General features: G+C 44.7%; 1 protein-coding gene across 1 annotated transcript in view; it reads left to right on the forward strand.

The window, feature by feature from the left end:
- Positions 1-17,557, forward strand: part of LOC147728838 (uncharacterized) — a 1,063,528-nt gene that overhangs the window by 362,017 nt on the left and 683,954 nt on the right. The window contains exon 8 of the mRNA XM_086963349.1: positions 17,100-17,164. Within this exon, the coding sequence (XP_086819475.1) occupies positions 17,100-17,164 (65 nt within the window). The remainder of the gene's footprint in view (positions 1-17,099; positions 17,165-17,557) is intronic.

Genomic DNA, 17,557 nt, shown 5'->3' on the forward strand with positions numbered 1-17,557 from the left:
GGGACCCCGAATCTAGGCACTAATTCCCTCAATAATAATTTGGCTACTGTGAGTGTATCGCACCCACGAGTGGGATATGCCTCAACCCATCTGGAGAACACACACACAATTACCAAGACATATCTAAGGCTGTTACACTTTGGCATCTCAATGAAATCCAGTTGCATTCTGTTGAAAGGTCCTCCAGACCTCCCCACATGACTTAACGTGACCGGTGTTCTCTTCCCAACATTCATCTGCTGACACGTAACACACCTCTGACACACTGCTTCTGCAGCTGTTCTGAACTTGGGATTATACCAAGTCTGCCTGAACACTCGTATCATTGCATCTCTTCCCAAATGCACAGACCCATGTATCTGTCGAGCCATCGGGCTCACCAGTTCATTCGGCAACACAGCTCTCCCATCTGCCGAAATCCACAAATCCAGATCCCCTTTGGTACAGCCAGAAGTCACCCACACTCTTTTCTCAAAGTCTGACGCTTGTTCCTGCATCTTCCTCAATTCATCACAAGTATCTGCCACTTCAAGTACCATGTTTAGCTCGGTCCCTCTGTGTATTCCCTCGACAACCTGGTCGGTGAACGAGTAAGCTTGCTCGGCACAATAACGTGCCACTTCGTCTGCATATCTGTTTCCTAGTGACACAAAATCAGCACCTTTGCTATGTGCTGTGCATTTCACTACAGCGATTTCTGCTGGCCCCTGCTGAACCTCCAGTAGTAACCTGACAAATTCCCCATTCCTGATAGGGGAACCTGATGATGTCATGTAACCCCTTTGAGACCACAACTGACCGAAGTCATGAACCACAGCGAACCCATATCTGCTGTCGGTGTATATGGTGACTCGAATCTTGTTGGCTGCCAAACAGGCACGCGTCATCGCAACTATCTCAGCCACCTGAGCGGAGTGTACTCCTTCTAAACAGGCAGCTTCGATTATTCCATGAATCGTGCAAACGGCAAAAGCCACTCTTAGCTGTCCAGCATTGTCCCTTATACATGAGCCATCTACAAAGAGAATTTCATCTGGGTCTTCCAAAGACTCATCGACAATGTCTGGTCTCGGTTTGGTGCACAGTTCAGTCACTTCAAGGCAGTCATGGTCTTCACAATCATCATCTAAAACATTTGGCAATGGCATCAATGTAGCAGGGTTCAAAACTGAACACCTCTTTAGGGTCACATTCTCCGCAGCAAGTATAACCTGCTCGTAGCATGTGAGCCTGTTGTTAGTCAGGTGCTGCGTTTTGGTCCTGGTCATTAACAATTCTACTGAATGTGGGACGTGTACCACCAATGGATGCCCCATCACAATACTCTCACATCGCTCAATGCTGACACCTGTTGCAGCAACGGATTTGAGACATCCGGGCAACGCTGCGGCTACTGGGTCTAAAGTAGCCGAGAAATATGCAACTGGTCTACGGGCGCCTCCGTGATCTTGGGTCAAAACTGCTAATGCGCAACCCTCTCGCTCGCAGCAGAACAATGAAAACAATTTGGTGTAATCAGGCATTCACAGAGCCGGAGCACGACATAAGTCCTCTCTCAACGATAGGAAAGCCATCATGCAGTCTGTGTCCCATGGTACCGGATCACTCACGTCCTTGAGCGTCAGTTTCTGTAAGGGCTTCGCTTTCAGTGAGAAATTTGCAATCCACTGGCGAAAGTTGCCAACCATTCCTAGGAACATTCTAACCTCTCTTTGTGTGGTAGGCACCATCATTTTCATTCATGCCTCTATTCTGTCTGGGGACACTTTCCTTATTCCCTTCTCTATTCTGTGTCCCAAATACTGTACTTCTGGAAGACAGTATTGTAGCTTGCTGGGAGATACCTTGTGACCATTCTCTGCCTGATGGTTCAACAAAGCGATGGTGTCTATTCTACAGGCATCTTCCATCTCTGACGCAACAAGGAGGTCGTCTATGTACTGTACGAGAACTGAGTTCTGGGGCAGTACTAGACTTTCAAGATTTCTCTTCAATATCTGGTTAAAGATCAATGGACTTTCTGTATACCCCTGTGGGATACGACACCATGTTAACACACGGTTTTCCAGCTTAAAAGCGAAAAGAAATTGGCTCTCCTCATGTAACGGTATTGAGAAAAATGCCTGACGTAGGTCAATCACGGTGAACCATTCAGCCTGTGCTGGAATTTGAAACAATATTACTGATGGATTCGGTACCACTGGACAGCATGGAACGACAATGTTGTTCACTTTTCGTAAATCCTGCACAATCCTGAACTTCCCGCTAGGCTTCTGCAAGCCCATGATCGGAGAGTTACACGGACTGCCTATTATCTCTTTTAGGATTCCCTGTCTAATCATGGATTCAATCACAGGTTTTATTCCCCCAATCGTTTCTGGAGTCAGCTTGTACTGGGGTGTTCTTGGAAATTCTGCATCATGTCTCACTTGTATCTTGACTGGCTCTACACCTTTAATCAGTCCAATCTCTTCTCCTGTAAAGTCCCAAACTTCCTGTCTAACTGTCTCTCTCAAATCCCAGGGGAGTTCCTCCACGGTTAGTGCAGGATACAATTCTATGCACAGACTGGTGTTTGCAACCTTAAAGGTAGCATCATCATCATTCGTCTCTAACTCCACTCCCTTGGGTGTGCAATAGATGGTAAAATTAAGCTTACACAACAGGTCTCTTCCTAACAGACACACGGGACTAGAATCGCATACCACAAATTGATGATTGTCCCTGAAGTTTCCTATTTTTACTGGAACTGGTTCGGTCAGTGGATTCGTCATTTTCCTATTTGCTACTCCCACTACTTGGATGGTCTGTCCGGAAAGAGGCAAGTTAGGGACCACTGCGGACCGTACAGTAGAACGAGTCGCACCCGTGTCCACCAGAAAGGTAATGGGGTGTCCAGCTACATCCGCCTCTACAAAGGGTCCTCTCTGATCTACCTCTAATGCTGCCCCTAAGGTACACTCTTCCTCTCCCTCCAGACACCATCCTGTCACTGGGTTAAAGGCATAATACTCGTATCCGTCTATCAGAAGAGGCATCTGTTGGTATATCTTGTTCCCTGCTCCGATCTTCGGTGGCTGGGGAACGGGAGCTCTAGGAGCGGAGGTCCCCCCTTTTGCCACTTTGAGCTTGACCACTGTTGACCTTAGGGTTTGGGGAGCCTGACTCTCCTCTTCTTCCTCTTGTACCTGATTTTCTGGATTATGGGGACACTCACGCCTCCAGTGCCCGATCTCGTGACACTGATGGCACCTTGTTGTCTTTTTCAGAGTCGCCAGATCTACCCTTGGCCTCTGGCCATCCTCGCTGTCCCTTTTCTGACTACTCGATCTTCTCCCCAATGTCCCATTTCCAGACTGACCCTGTCCCGGTTGCATCTGGACTAGCATCATCTTATCCTTGAGCTTCTTAGTCTTAGAGTCTATCTCATCACTGCAGTACCTGGCGTACCTCAGGATCTCGTCTAGAGGTTTGTTCTGCCAACAGATCAAATGTTGCTGTATCATTAGACAGATCTCGGGCCTCAGTCCCAAAACAAACTTGGACACAAACTGTCCCATGTCCTTTGGATCCATCATATCCAGGCCACTGCACTGCTTGAATATCTATAACTGTCTCTCATAGTATTCGTGAACTGTCTCTTTTGGTTCTTGTCTAGTTCGATCTATTTGCACCCAATCTATGTCTTGTGGTGGCACCTTTGTTTTCAACCACGTAATCACTTGCTCGTACTTTATCATTACTCTTGGTGAAGGTCCATTCGTGAGTGCCTCTCTTTCTGGCTCCTCTGTGGGCCACTCGACACTGACTTTGCATGCCACCCACAGATCTCCCGGAACCACAATGTCAAACAATGTGTTCAAATCAACCCACAGTACCTTTGAAATTTTGATAAACCTCTCTACCTGCTTTTACGATTCTCCTCTGCTTTTTCTTAATTTTGGAAAAGTGTTCGTAAAGGCAGCCAAATCTCCCCTACTCCAAGGTACATGTACATATCCTCCATGAGCTACTTCCCTCAAAGGGTAAGCTTCCGCATGCATCAGTCCTGCTCCGCCTAACACTCTTCTTTTTGGACCACATTTCCTCCCACTTATCCAATTGTATCCATGTTCGGATACCCACTACTAGTTCTCTGATGTGGGTTTTCAATCCGATCACTCTCTTCTCGTCTAGATCCTGATCTGTATACTGCAGCCTATGGCCACCCTGTAAAGCCTTTGTCCTGGTCAAATCCACTGAATAACATCCTTCGCTACGAACAGCAGTTCATCTGGTTCGTAAAGTTCTATTCTCTCCAAGGGTATTGTACCTTCCACTTTCTCTTCTACCTCTGACTTGAGTCTTAGCACATCTATTCTCCTTGCCTTTATCACCGCTCTCAATGTGCCTTGACTAGAGGTTTCGCTCGGGTCCTTCCCTTTACATTCACGACTCACTCGTCTGTCTTCCTCAGGGGTGTTATGGGGAACACTTCCTCTCTCCCATCTTTCACAGTCCCACTCTTGTCTTCTCTCTGCAGTTCCAGGGGTAAACGTACCCCTATTTTCCTCACTCCCACGGTCCCTCTCCTGTCTATTTCCATTAGACCTGCACTGGGATTCTTCCCTATTCTCCGAACCCCAATGTCTACAATCGTCTCTTGACCTGTCGCTCTGAGTATCCGCGACTGTCTCCCAAGTCCTCAAATCTGGCCTCAATTCTCTAATCGACCGGGGCCGTGGTCCTCTCAGATCCATCGGTCCTCTTAAACCCCTGTGTTCCCTAGAGGAATCTGCCGATGCTGCCAGAGGAGTGCTCCTTTCTACAGGTCTGGACCATTGGTTCCACTCGTCCGCCACATTACTTCTATTTTTGCTAACGTTCTCTTCTCTATCTAATTGTGGCAGACTCTCAAATTGAGTCTGTTCCGGATTGTATACTGATACTATAGGACCTATGGTAACTGGTACTGTAAGAGCGTCTGGTAGTCTCTGAGCGCTTGCCCCCTCTTCACATCCGAGTCGCCGATGAGTCCCTTCGTGGTCGCCAATTTGTGGTATTGGGTTCTCCAGGCCTACATACTCCGCAGAATACCCTCTACACCATAAAAGATGTTGGCACGGAAACTAGAAAATGCAAAAGACACGTTTATTAAGACCCCATGGGGTGGTGGTACATTCCTACAGCACCCTTCGGTAATGCAAGAAGTATCACACCGAACATCGGTGCAAATCCTTCTTTTATACAGTTTTACAGTAATAAAAATGTAGGCGGAATACAATTACAGAGTTTTAGGTACATATATGGTCATTTTTGGAACACAGCCAACTCATGGGAGGAGCTATAACACCACTGGTCAGTTTGGCGAAACATTCCTAAGTGATGACTGTTCAATCTAAACTGCGCATGTGTGAGCTTGACCAATACTAAAAATAGCCTGTTGCTGGGCAAACTCGAGTGGTCAGTGGTACAGAGGAAGGACAAAAGGGCATGCTGACCACGAGGCAACGCATTCGACTAAAATGGCCGCCGATACATACAAAATGGCTTCCGATAACCATAGTCAAGATAAGGGGAAATACGTGTAGCAAAGCTTAACGCTAACCCGATCACCGTCAAATTACGACACCAGGGCAGGTAACCTAAAACTGCTAGTGGTTATTTTGTCCTTGGCCCCCTAGCACCTTAAGCCCAAAAGGGCATCCCCGAACTCTGACTGCAAGTATCTGTTTGCTGTGTATGTTTTTCTCCCATAGGATAACATTACTGCGTACGACGCTCATAACGCATAAACTGTTCTTTGAGCATTTTTGCTGTTTCTTTAAAAATCGATAACTCTGAAAGTGCTTAAGTTATTCTAAAGATCTTGGCATCTAAATTCAATTAAAAATCAATTTTTTTTTTTTGAATTGGTCTTGGAATTCTGATTGAGTGTGTGAACCATTTATTGACTGTGTGTGTAGAACAAATGCTTAACACTCCTCCTTGATAACTCTAAGCTTCTCAAGTACCCTACCACAAACACAGCACTTTGGATTATTAGAGTAAGCTCTGTAAACCACATGAGGATTGTCTGGACTTTTTGCATAGTGTGCCGTTACATTGGCATCACTACATAAGAAGCCAGCTTCCTACAGGCATTCGGAAGTACACTACTCCACTGTACAGAACTCCACTCTACGCTATTTTTATTATATGCTATTCACTTGGTCAACACTCCACTCTGCAACACTCGACTATATATGCTATTCCACTCTACCCCACTCCACTGCACGCCACTGCAGTAATTGTGACTCCACTGACACCACTCCACTGTATGCAGCTCCACTTCACGCTACTCGACTATTCACTGTTCCACTGTACGCCACTCCCCTGTACATCGCAGCACCCTACACTATTCCACTGTACGCCACTCAAATGTGCACCAAACCACTCTACAGCACTCCATTCTACTCTATTCCATTGACGCCACTCCTTTGTACGCCACTCCACTATATGGTATTCCAGTTTCTCTCACTGTAATGTACGCCACTCCAATCTACGCCAATCCACTGTACGCTACTCTACCGTAGGCTAATCCACTGTAGGTCACTGCACTCTACTCCACAACAGTGTACGATATTCCAGTGTACGGCACACCACTCTGTGACACTCTAATCTACTCTGTTCCACTTTATGGTAATCCACTCTTCTACACTTCACTGTATACTACTAGCCTCTATGGTATTTCACTGTACGCTATTTCTCTAGAAGATAATCCACTGCACAGTACTTCACTTCATGCCACTGTAGTGTATGCCACTGCACTCTGCGTGGCTCCACTATGCGACATTCTGCTCCACTCTGCAGAACTGCACTCTTTAAAATTATACTGCACTTTATGGTAGCCTTCAAGACACTACGTCACTCTATCCATGTGCACTCCATTGTCTAACTCTACACTCCAATCTATGCCTGTAGACTCCATTGTACAACACTGTATTCCACTAAACAATACTTGTTAATACTCTACGATCCAGAACTCCTCTCTACTGTTGGAGACACCCTTCCAATTTATAAGAGTTTACTTTACTATACGCTACGCACCTACACTATACTCCACTCCACACCACTCTACTCTATGACACTCTAATACACTGTATTATACTTTACTCCATACTATGTTACGCAACTCCACTGAAATGTACTCCACTATATGAGACTTTACCTTGCTCTTTGCCTGTGTCCAATCATCCACTCTATGCAGCTCCACTGAACAACACACTACTGACTCTATACAACTCCACTCCACAACATTCTACTACACTGTTTTCCACTCTACTCTACTACCTTCTGTTACACTGCACTTAAATCTGTTATACAATACTGCACCCTATGACACTCAACTGTAAAAAACACTCCTTCATTTTACTGTACGACACTTCAATTAATGAGACCTTAATAAATAACAGTCAATGCTACAATTTGAAACTCTTTTTCAATAAATAGCAAAATGACCATTAAATTCCATGAAAAAACCAAAGGTTCGAGATAAGGTATAGTCAGAAAAACGTTATTTATTATTTCCATACAAACCATACTCATGCTACAAAAACATTAGAAATGCTAAAGTTATAGTTATAACTTAAATTTAGAATTTACACACCACCTTCTAATTACTATAAGTTGTGCACCTACATACACAGTGTTACTTATAACTTACATTTTAACTTAACACACCACCTTCAAATCACTATAAGTTGTGCACCTCTGTACACAGTGTTCTCACCTTACTCGCCATACTGCATTAACTATAACTCGCGCCTTCTCAATGTGCTGGTTATATATTTGCCTATGACTTCTACCATGTCAAATATTAACAAACACTTATGACATATCAATTGAGATGATTTTTCAGAACACAGTGCATTGTAGAGTTGCACATGAAATTTGGATTATGGTCACTTTCCATGCTAGCAAAAAATGCGCCCCCTTCTTTCTAGAAAAAGTTTTTAGTTCTCGGCCACTAATACCAGGATCGTTTCTTCAGCTACTCAACATAATCGGCCCCCAAAACTTTACTACCCACCACCAATCCCAGTTAAGCACTGTATTCAATTTGAAGGCATGCTTTTTCCTTCAGTAACCTGCAAACAGGTGTGACAAGCTATGAATGCATATACTAACCAGCGGATAAATGTGACAAGGGCTTCATGCTAAGAGTCATCAACGGATTTTATGACAGGATCTGCATCACTAAAGTACCTGTCCAACACACTATAGTGGGACGAGAATCACTTTAGTAGTCATATGCAACAATGCTGGCAGGGCAGAATAGTGATGTATGCACTGGGAGAGGGTCTGACCAACTGGAGTTGTGATACGCACACTTGAACAGGTCTGAATTACTCTAGTGGTGACCAGAATACTGTGACATTTGTATCTCATTGTGTGACAGGTCTGATTCTGATCTGATTCTGATCTTTATCCACACACTCGTGCTGCACTGCTGATTCTTAAAAATATTTCAGTAACTTCCAAACTTTGTAAAAATTGTTCTTTACGGAAATGAGATAGAGTGTGTTAATGAGAATGACTTTGGTCGCTAGAGGTCAGCAGTGAGCCGCAAGCAGCCGCGAGCAGCCGTCAGTGTGCAGGACAAGCTGCGAGGGGAAGAGGGAATCTCCTGTGGTCCGCCGGAGCCGCCAGAGCCGTTTTTGGAGCCGTTTTTTGGAGCCGGTTTGAGCCGGGGGCAAGAGGGGGCACTTGCGAACTCTCTGCTCTCTGCCCCGCTAGGTGCTCCCCGCTCCCCCTCCCGCTCCTCAGTGCGGTCTCTCACACGGTCGCGGCCAAACGTGAAAAACAACAGGAAAACGACCCGGTGGAGGCGGGACCCGCAGAGAGGCTCTCGGCAGAGCAGGGGGCCGCGGGAGCAATTGGCATTTGGCATTTGGCAGCGGCAGCGGGAGCACGGGGCCAGCGAGCATACCGGTAACATTCCGGTAAAGGCTGTAAGGCTGGTACTGCTTTGCTTGTTGCCGTACTAGGAGGACTACAACATCCAGGAGCCTCAGCGGCCGGAAGCCGCGAATACCTGCGCCAGGAGGCGCATAAATTACAGGTCAGCCCCCGCGTCGCGGGACCGCGCGTGGGTGGGCGCTGGGCAAAGGGCGGGCCTTCTGTTGCCCTCAGGAGCCGAGGGAGGCCGGGCTGGGCCAACTCTCTGTTATTTCTGTTATTCTGCCCACCATCCCAAAGCAAAGTGTCATACCAGTTAATAAGCCCTAACATAGTGGGATTGTCCTGTTCAACCTGCCTCATCGCAACGGACCAGCGGACCTGTGACCAGAGAACTTAGGAGGGTGCTGAGAGAGCCTGCTGTTGCCGCCACGCCTCGTCGGACCCGCTTTGCGGGTCCCGCTTCGCGGCTAACAGCGGCCAGCTCTACACTGCGAGGGGTTTGTCCTTCTTCGACCGGCAGGGCTGCGAGCTAGGAGCGGTGGACTCCAAGCACCAGGAGTCCCCGCGCGCCCGTCTCCACCTGGGCTGCTCTCCCTGCCGGCCCCGCCCACCCCAGTGACCAATCACATTGCAATAAAAGGGAAGCCTCATCCCCGCTGCGCGGGAGCACGCGGGAGAGCGCCGGGAGAAGCCCGTTCGTGACCTGGAGTGACCGGACCGGGCCACCCCTCTAACCTGTGTGAGTCTCTTTCTATTAGGGGCAATGGCCGGTAGAGATAACAGGATCAAATCCTCGTGAACTGGAAGTCTCTCAACCGCTGGAGGTATGGAGAAATTCCTCATAAGGGCCAACAATATTATAGACAAGGAGATAGTCATCCTGGAGAAGCGTTTGTCAACCGAACTTACTTCTCTCAAACGCTCATCCATAGGACCCCTTGCCAACGCCAAAACGCCCAATAGAAATAGTGACCAGTCTGCTATTATGGAGGTAACATCCCCGCCAAGAGAAGACCCTGGCACCTTGGCTACCCTGGCTACCACCATCGATACTGTGGCGGACATTAATTGTGTCACCGAAAGCAATAATGTTTCTCTTTCATCCCACCTTGAAGTGAGCATTACTGAAAATAAGAGTCAAGGGGAGAGAGAGGGCGCAGTTAGGAAACGGAAAAGAGTGTATAACAAGAAAGAAACTAAAACGGGAAGGTCCGTAAAATCAGCCAAAGTGCGGGGGGAGCCACCCCAGACTACTAACCCCCATGATGTCTCCCCTCCGGGTAGAGAAATATCCATGGAATGGGCCGTGGCTTTACTTAAATCAATTATATCCCCATTAGAGGCTAAACTGGATAGGTTATATTCCAGAATATCCAACGTAGAGAAAACAACTGCCTCTATTTTAGCCACCCTTAGTAACCCCCAACGTCAATACATCCCTCCTATTATCCCACCTCCCCCCCTACTATTCCAACTCCTCCGATCCCTGCACCTCCTAACCAGAACCAATCTAGTATCCCTTCTCTGATTAACTGTTTACCAACTCCCTCCATGCCCAGTAACACAACCGCCGAGAATGTGGCGAGTCATCAACCAAGTCAATCTAATCCATCAGTTCACATGGTTGAGGGAAACCAGGGACCCCCGGATAAGGTACATAACACCCATAGACCTAGACGGCCTGATCTTCCACCAGAGGCAAATCGGTTTACAGTCATCCTAGCTGGAGTACCACCACTAGAAGAAGGGGAGACAGAAACCTTTAGTTCCTTGAAAAGCAAGATAATCAAATGGCTTAACTGGAATAGACCCCTCCCGACCCACCTACACAACGAAATTATTATGGTCAGGAGGGTTCCCTGGATAGGCAAGACCCCTAAAAACATCAATGGTGACTGTTTAACCGTTAGCTTCAGAGACCCCGTACAGTATCCCACATATGTGCAGGCTTCAACAGATCCTTCGATTCAACCATCCAGACCCTCCCAGTTTCCTATTTTTTCCCACCAACTGACACTCACCACCATCCGAGAAGAGGGGACTGGACTGTTGTGGAACGTAGGGGCAGGCAACGAGCATACGATGCCAGACCACCTAGACAACCCCAATATGTGCTCCAATTTCATCCCTTTACGGATTACAACCGCTTTGGTTGCCTAGAAGGTTTAGAGGGAGTCGATTGACTACACTTCGTCTCCTCTTCCCTGGAGCTGACTCATGCCCCAGCTAACATTGAAGCCCTACCTACTGTTAAACTACCAACCCTATGCTTGGAAACTGACTCCAACCTGGCATCTTTTCCACCGATTGCCCCGAAGGCAACTCTTCCTGTAGTTCATGTGATGGTACCTACCCATGTGGGTTATGTAACTTCTCCCATCATAGCTACCACCACTGATCTGGTTAAGGCTCCCACTATTGTGGGTCATGCCACCCTCCCTACCCCAGTTATCTCCACCGACTCGGAACAGATTCCTCCCGATGTGGCCCATACTACTTCTCCCACCCCATTTATCCACACCAATACAGATCAGGATCCCAGGTCAAAGGGATATTTAATGGCGAGTTGGAACATTGCAGGGTGGCGGCAAAAAGCTTCAGCCCTGGGCTGGAGGGAGCACATTATGGACTTTGACATTCTATGCCTGCAAGAAACGTGGTCAGTGGAAGATATTCATTATGATGGTTTTGTTTCATACAATTGTAATGCTGTAGAATCCGTAATGGGGAGGGCCAAAGGTGGATTACTGATCCTATTATCTGTACACCTCCCTATACATGTATGGGAAAGTCATTTAGTGGGGTCCCATTCGCAAATACTGGAAATATTGGTCGGTAGGGATAGAAATTTACTATTGACTAACCACTACAATAACATCTTTGACCCTTCCAGTACCACTGTTGTAGATGAACTAGAAACTGTTATGGACTCATTTCTCTGTAAATCGGCCATATCCTATGATATTGTTTGGGGGGGAGATTTTAACATCAAAACTTGCCCTCTCTCCTATACAACTACATGTGGATACGATGGGGACAACGGGGAGTATTTATTGCACTTTCTACACTCTCCCTACGGTACTTCCCTTAACAACTTGATGCTAAAGTTTGATGTGTCCATTTACCAACACGCCACTGACAACGAGGGTAACCTGGCCCCCACCTTTACGGGGAGAAATACTACCTCTATTATTGATTTTCTGCTCATCTCCAACCGGTTAGCTCCTCATTGTTCGGTCCCACAGATCTTAGACCTCGGTCTGAGTGACCACAATGCTCTAACTATGACCATATTCTGTGAGATCTCTAGGAATGTATTTTCCGGTAGGGTTGTTGATGACATTACCCCATGCAGGCCAAATGGGATACGCATCAAGTGGTGTGGGGAAAAATCTGAGAATCTACACCGTAGTGTTGTGAAAGCTGGCCTAAACACGATACTTAGTTGCCTTGATACTGAAGCCCCACCAGAAAAATCCGTAAATAACTTTGAGAAACTGGGTGCCATAATTAAGCAAACCCTTACCACCAAGAAGGTCCAAAATAAACGGGATCCACAGGGTTGGTTTAACCAAGCATGCACAAGGGCATTAAAAGCCCTTAAACTTGCCCTCTCCACTACCCCCAGAGATAGGGAAGCAGTTATATCCCTGAGGGCTAATTACAAAAATGAGCTAAAACTCAGGAAACAAGAACTAAGAGAAATAGCCTGGGAAGATCTGAGTAAAGCTGCAGCCCTCCGGGACAGCAAGCTGTTTTGGAGTACCATCAACAGCCCATTCCTCCAAAAGGAGGAATTTCCAGTTCTTACCGCCCAAGTAAGCGAAGATGGTTGGGTGTTACACTTCACAGGGATCTTCGATCCAACTGGAGAACCTAATGATAATTCTTATAATAATTTTATCACCCCAGTTGAAACCCCGAGAATCACGATCCACGAGGTGGATATGGCAATAATGAATAGTAAAGGGGGAAAGGCTCCGGGCCCAGATGGGGTGCCAATCGACCTATATAAATACGATCCGGCCCTCTGGAGTCCATTATTGACCATAGCATTTAATGCTGCTATGGATAATAGGGCTCCCTCTACCTGGAGTGAATCCATCATAATACCAATCTACAAGAAGGGGGATAGAGGAGAGGCTAAGAACTACCGCCCTATCTCCCTTCTGGATTCCTCACTAAAAATCTTGAGCAGGGTCCTGTTAGCACGTTTGGAAGACTGGGCCATAGATAATCATATTCTTGCCCCATCCCAATACGGCTTTAGAAAGGGCCTTGGTACTATTGAACAATGTATCAATCTGAACCTTTTAATAGGGAAATATACCAAGGCCAAACCGGGATCACTATTTTTGTGTTTTGCGGATCTTTCTAGCGCATTTGATCTGGTTGACCATGCTTTGTTATGGTCAACTTTATTGGGTATGGGAGCCCCCCCAGATATTATTCATTTTTTAGCCACACTTTATTCTAATTTATCGGCCCAAATTCGTTATGGTCCAGCGGGGGAGTGTACACGAAAGATTAAAGTAAGATCTGGTATCCGACAGGGATGTGTTTTGGCCCCGTTGCTTTTCTCGCTCTTCATTAACTCGGTTGAGCAAGATCTAAAGCAAATCCATGCTGATGCCCCCCAAGTAGGAGGCACTCCCATACCGGTATTACTTTATGCCGACGATACTGTCCTACTTTCCAGGACTCCTATAGGCCTCCAAAAATTGATGGATGGGTTTTATGATTTTATACAGAGAAGGAAACTTAAAATCAATAATTCCAAAACCTTTGTCATGGTGTGTGGTAAAAAGCTGAAACTTTTTAAACCCTTTTGTTTTAAGGAAAACCATATCGAGACTGTTACCAATTTTTGTTATTTGGGTGTTACTTTTAATAATAGAGGTTCGTGGGCCCCAGAGGAGATAAATGTTAAAGCCAGAATGGGGAAAGCATCCCTAGGCGTCTTCCGCTTTGCCTCTAAAGTAGGAAGCCGCCGTATTGTAGACATGCTGACTATATACAAGCATAGATGTACATCAATAGCATTGTATGGTTCTGGGGTGTGGGGACACTGCAACGTAAGGGCCCTGCAAATTATGGAAAACAAGTTCCTCAAACGGTTGCTCTGCCTTCCATCTTTGGCATCCACTGTTTTAACACATTCGGAACTAGATTTGGATTACCTATCCGATCTAACAGGACTAAGGCCATTGCTGGTATGGAAATCCATTTTTACCAAGACGGAAACTGCCTTTACCAAAGACATTATTAAGGACTGCTTACTTTTGGAAAAAGCTTCAAGTATTCCTTGGTTAAAATATGTGATCTCAACTGTTAAGGATCTGTTTGATATGGATATATGTAATGACCCCACTTGTTTGAATTCTCTGAGCAAACAGGAACTAAAAAACGATTATCTGAGGGCGAAATCTGATGTACGAAGTAATGCTACCAGAGAATATTCTACACATATTTTTCATTATTCATTGAAAGATGATAGACGTGGTATACCCATGTACCTTAATGTTATCCATAGACAGCCTCATCAATTTGTTCTCTCAAGACTGAGATTAGGTATAGCACATAACCTGGTTGCCTTCCCCACAATGAAATGTCACCCGGCCACCCCTTGTCCATGTGACGGTTTTACTAAACAAAGCACACTGCACTTTTTACTACTCTGTCCTTTGTACAAAGCTCAGCGTATTTGTTATCTTAAGCCTATGTTCTTAAAATACTCCATGTATACTACAGGAAATGCCATGAGGCTTTTATTCTCACTCGCGAGCCCAGATATATGTTTTTTTACTGCTACCTTCATTTTGAAATCTATTAGAGCAAGACTTAGTATGGTTTTCACGTAATTTTATGTGCAGCAATCCCCACACCAAATGCCTAGTTCTCCCCGCTCATTACCTTTGTTTGTCACGCATATGTAATGTTTTAAGCTGTATACTTTTATGATGTTTTTTTAAACAATCGAATAAAGTTTATAAACTGAAACTGAAACTGGAGTAATGAGTGAGTAAATAATACAAATGCCATAAGTTCGTATGAGAGATCCACCGATTCCTGATGATTTTTTCTTTAGATCGAGGTGCTTGTAGTCTTGGACCTATGATGAAAAACAAAACTACATTTGCCAGAATGCAAAGGCAAAAAATAACATCTAATAAGCTACTCATTCAAGTTAAAACAGAACAATCTCTTAGTGAGTGAGTAAATGCATATATAAAGTAGGGGTGGACATAACTTGCTTAATGCTGAGCAGTGCAATCACACAGAATTACCCCAAAAGTCCTGCAAGATTCCACTGAATGATGCAAGAAGAGTAAATCTGAATTCAGTGCTATTTTGGAAGGCATAAGGGCCCTCTTACATCCAAAATGGGCACAAGGATGTATTTAGCACTAAAAATTTGTGCTAATATGCAAGAGAAATGAAAATTGAGCACGTGCAGTTGCTCACACACGCTAAATATGCAGTCGGTAGGATTTTTCCCTAACTTAGGGGCATATTAGCAAGGGCCATATCGCTGCTTTAGCAGCACTTTTTGCCGCTAAAGCGGCGATATTTTTATCGCCCTATTAGCAAGCTGTCGCTAACAGCAGTTAGCGACAGCTTTTAGGCGACAGTGACCGGTTTGGGGTCCACTTTGCATGTCAGCGATACTTATCGCTAATGACATGCAAAGTGGGCATACCCAAATTGTTAGCGACTGCAAGCAGTCGCTAACACAGCTATCGCCTATTAGCAAGGCAGGCATAGCGATAAAAAAATTGCACTAAGCGTGATTATTGCTATAATCTAACGCCTGCTAAAAACATGACTTACTTGATTATCCTATGGGAGATGGATTTTCAGGTTAAGTCCCCAAATGGGCAAAAAGATGTATTTTGCGCTAAGAAAATAGCCTTAATACACAAGCAGCGCAAGCAGACGTTCGCTAAATGTGCTCTTGGAGTACGATTTTTCCCCAAAATTACTCCTAATTACGTGACCAGAAGCAAGCCCGCTATTATCCGTAATTACGAGTCAAAGAGTAATGCAGAATCACTGAAATTACTCTGATTACTCCGATGTAATTAAAATTCTGCCCAGGCCTCATGTAAAGCATATTTTACCACCAATTAGTCTCTAGGTGTAATTGTGAACTTGGGCGAAAAGGTGGGTTGCTGTTTGCTGGACTTGGTGGTGTGGAGATGTGTGGTTTTACTGCTGGTAGTATTGGTTTAAAAATCGAAGGTCAACTTGACACCTGGGCCAATCCATACTTTGAGTTTTTCAAACAACTATTCGTATAATAGTAAAAAATTGTACCACCGTCCCAGAAGGCACCAGGATGCTGTTTCAACAGTTGAAGCCGGATTAATGTATCATGCATGACTTAGTAAACTTTTCAATATTTCCAGAGGTGAACAGCAGTCTTCCATAAGGTGTCAATCAGGCTATGGTGTTGTTCTGAGTATGTATGAATGGGTTTTGTATTATTTCCCACATTCCAAATCCTCTCAAAAGCATAAAATCCACTAGAAAAGCAGTAGCTGCTAACAACTCACTTTCTGCAGGGCAAGTGTTCCTTTACCAACAACCCTCCCAAATATCTTTAGAAGAACCAACATTCAGTAGGAGGCTTAAAAAGTCTGTTTCTTTGACATATTCCTGCTTTGAGCCCAGTGCTTTCGGGTTGTTCTTTGGCAATCACGAGTATCCCATTCCAGTGCATTATTTTGAACCCTGCATAACAGAGTATGGAATTCAAAGGGAAATATGAGTCAAATATGGCTTCCAATGAACATTCCTTTGGCATGCATCATTTTCGAAAGTATGCTTTTTGTGAACTGAAGGCAGACACTAAAGGTTCAAGAGACCGCATACTGGCAACAAGAATGAAAACTATTGCAACTAGCATAATGATGCCTGTTCCTTGATGTTATAGAGGGAGGGTAAATATGGGAATCGGAATATACTTCTTGACCTCACCTGTACAAAATATTTATGAGGGCAACCGTTTTATAAATCTCAATTCAACTTCTGAGGTGCACTCAAATTTAGGAGTCTATCCTTTGCTTCCTTTGTCCCTAGACCAAATAAGATAATGATTAAATATGTATTTTTTCGTTTCTAAAAACAGTTGCGATTGTTATTTTACTCAGCACTAGTATTTTCTTCTATTTCAGGATTTTGACCCTATTCTAGGAAATTTATTACAAGAGCAATACAAAGCCTTGAGTGACTTTATCAGGTAAAAGTTGATCTATATGTGTATATTCCTCTATTTGTTAAACACCGTATTTTCAAACAAGTATAGAACAAGTGAGAAAGAGCAGATGCACTATAATATTAAATAATTTTATTCAGTGTTGATTAAATGCTGCTTTATATACAGCATAAATACGATGCATGGGTGCCTGTGTCATTTTTATTTATCTGTATATATAGTCACTGAAAAACCGAAGGTGACAGGGATGTTATAATTAGGTTCGGATTTTACACATACTAAACCATGGAAATTCAGTAGTTATAGTTATTTAAGGTAACTATAACTCATGACCCAAGGTAACCATAACTTGCGATCCCGCCAAGCACAGTTTTCACTAATAATTTTACTGCAAATGTTGCAGTGATAGTATAAATG

Source organism: Lissotriton vulgaris, chromosome 3_1, assembly GCF_964263255.1.
Source record: "Lissotriton vulgaris chromosome 3_1, aLisVul1.2, whole genome shotgun sequence".
Lineage (NCBI taxonomy): Eukaryota > Metazoa > Chordata > Amphibia > Caudata > Salamandridae > Lissotriton > Lissotriton vulgaris.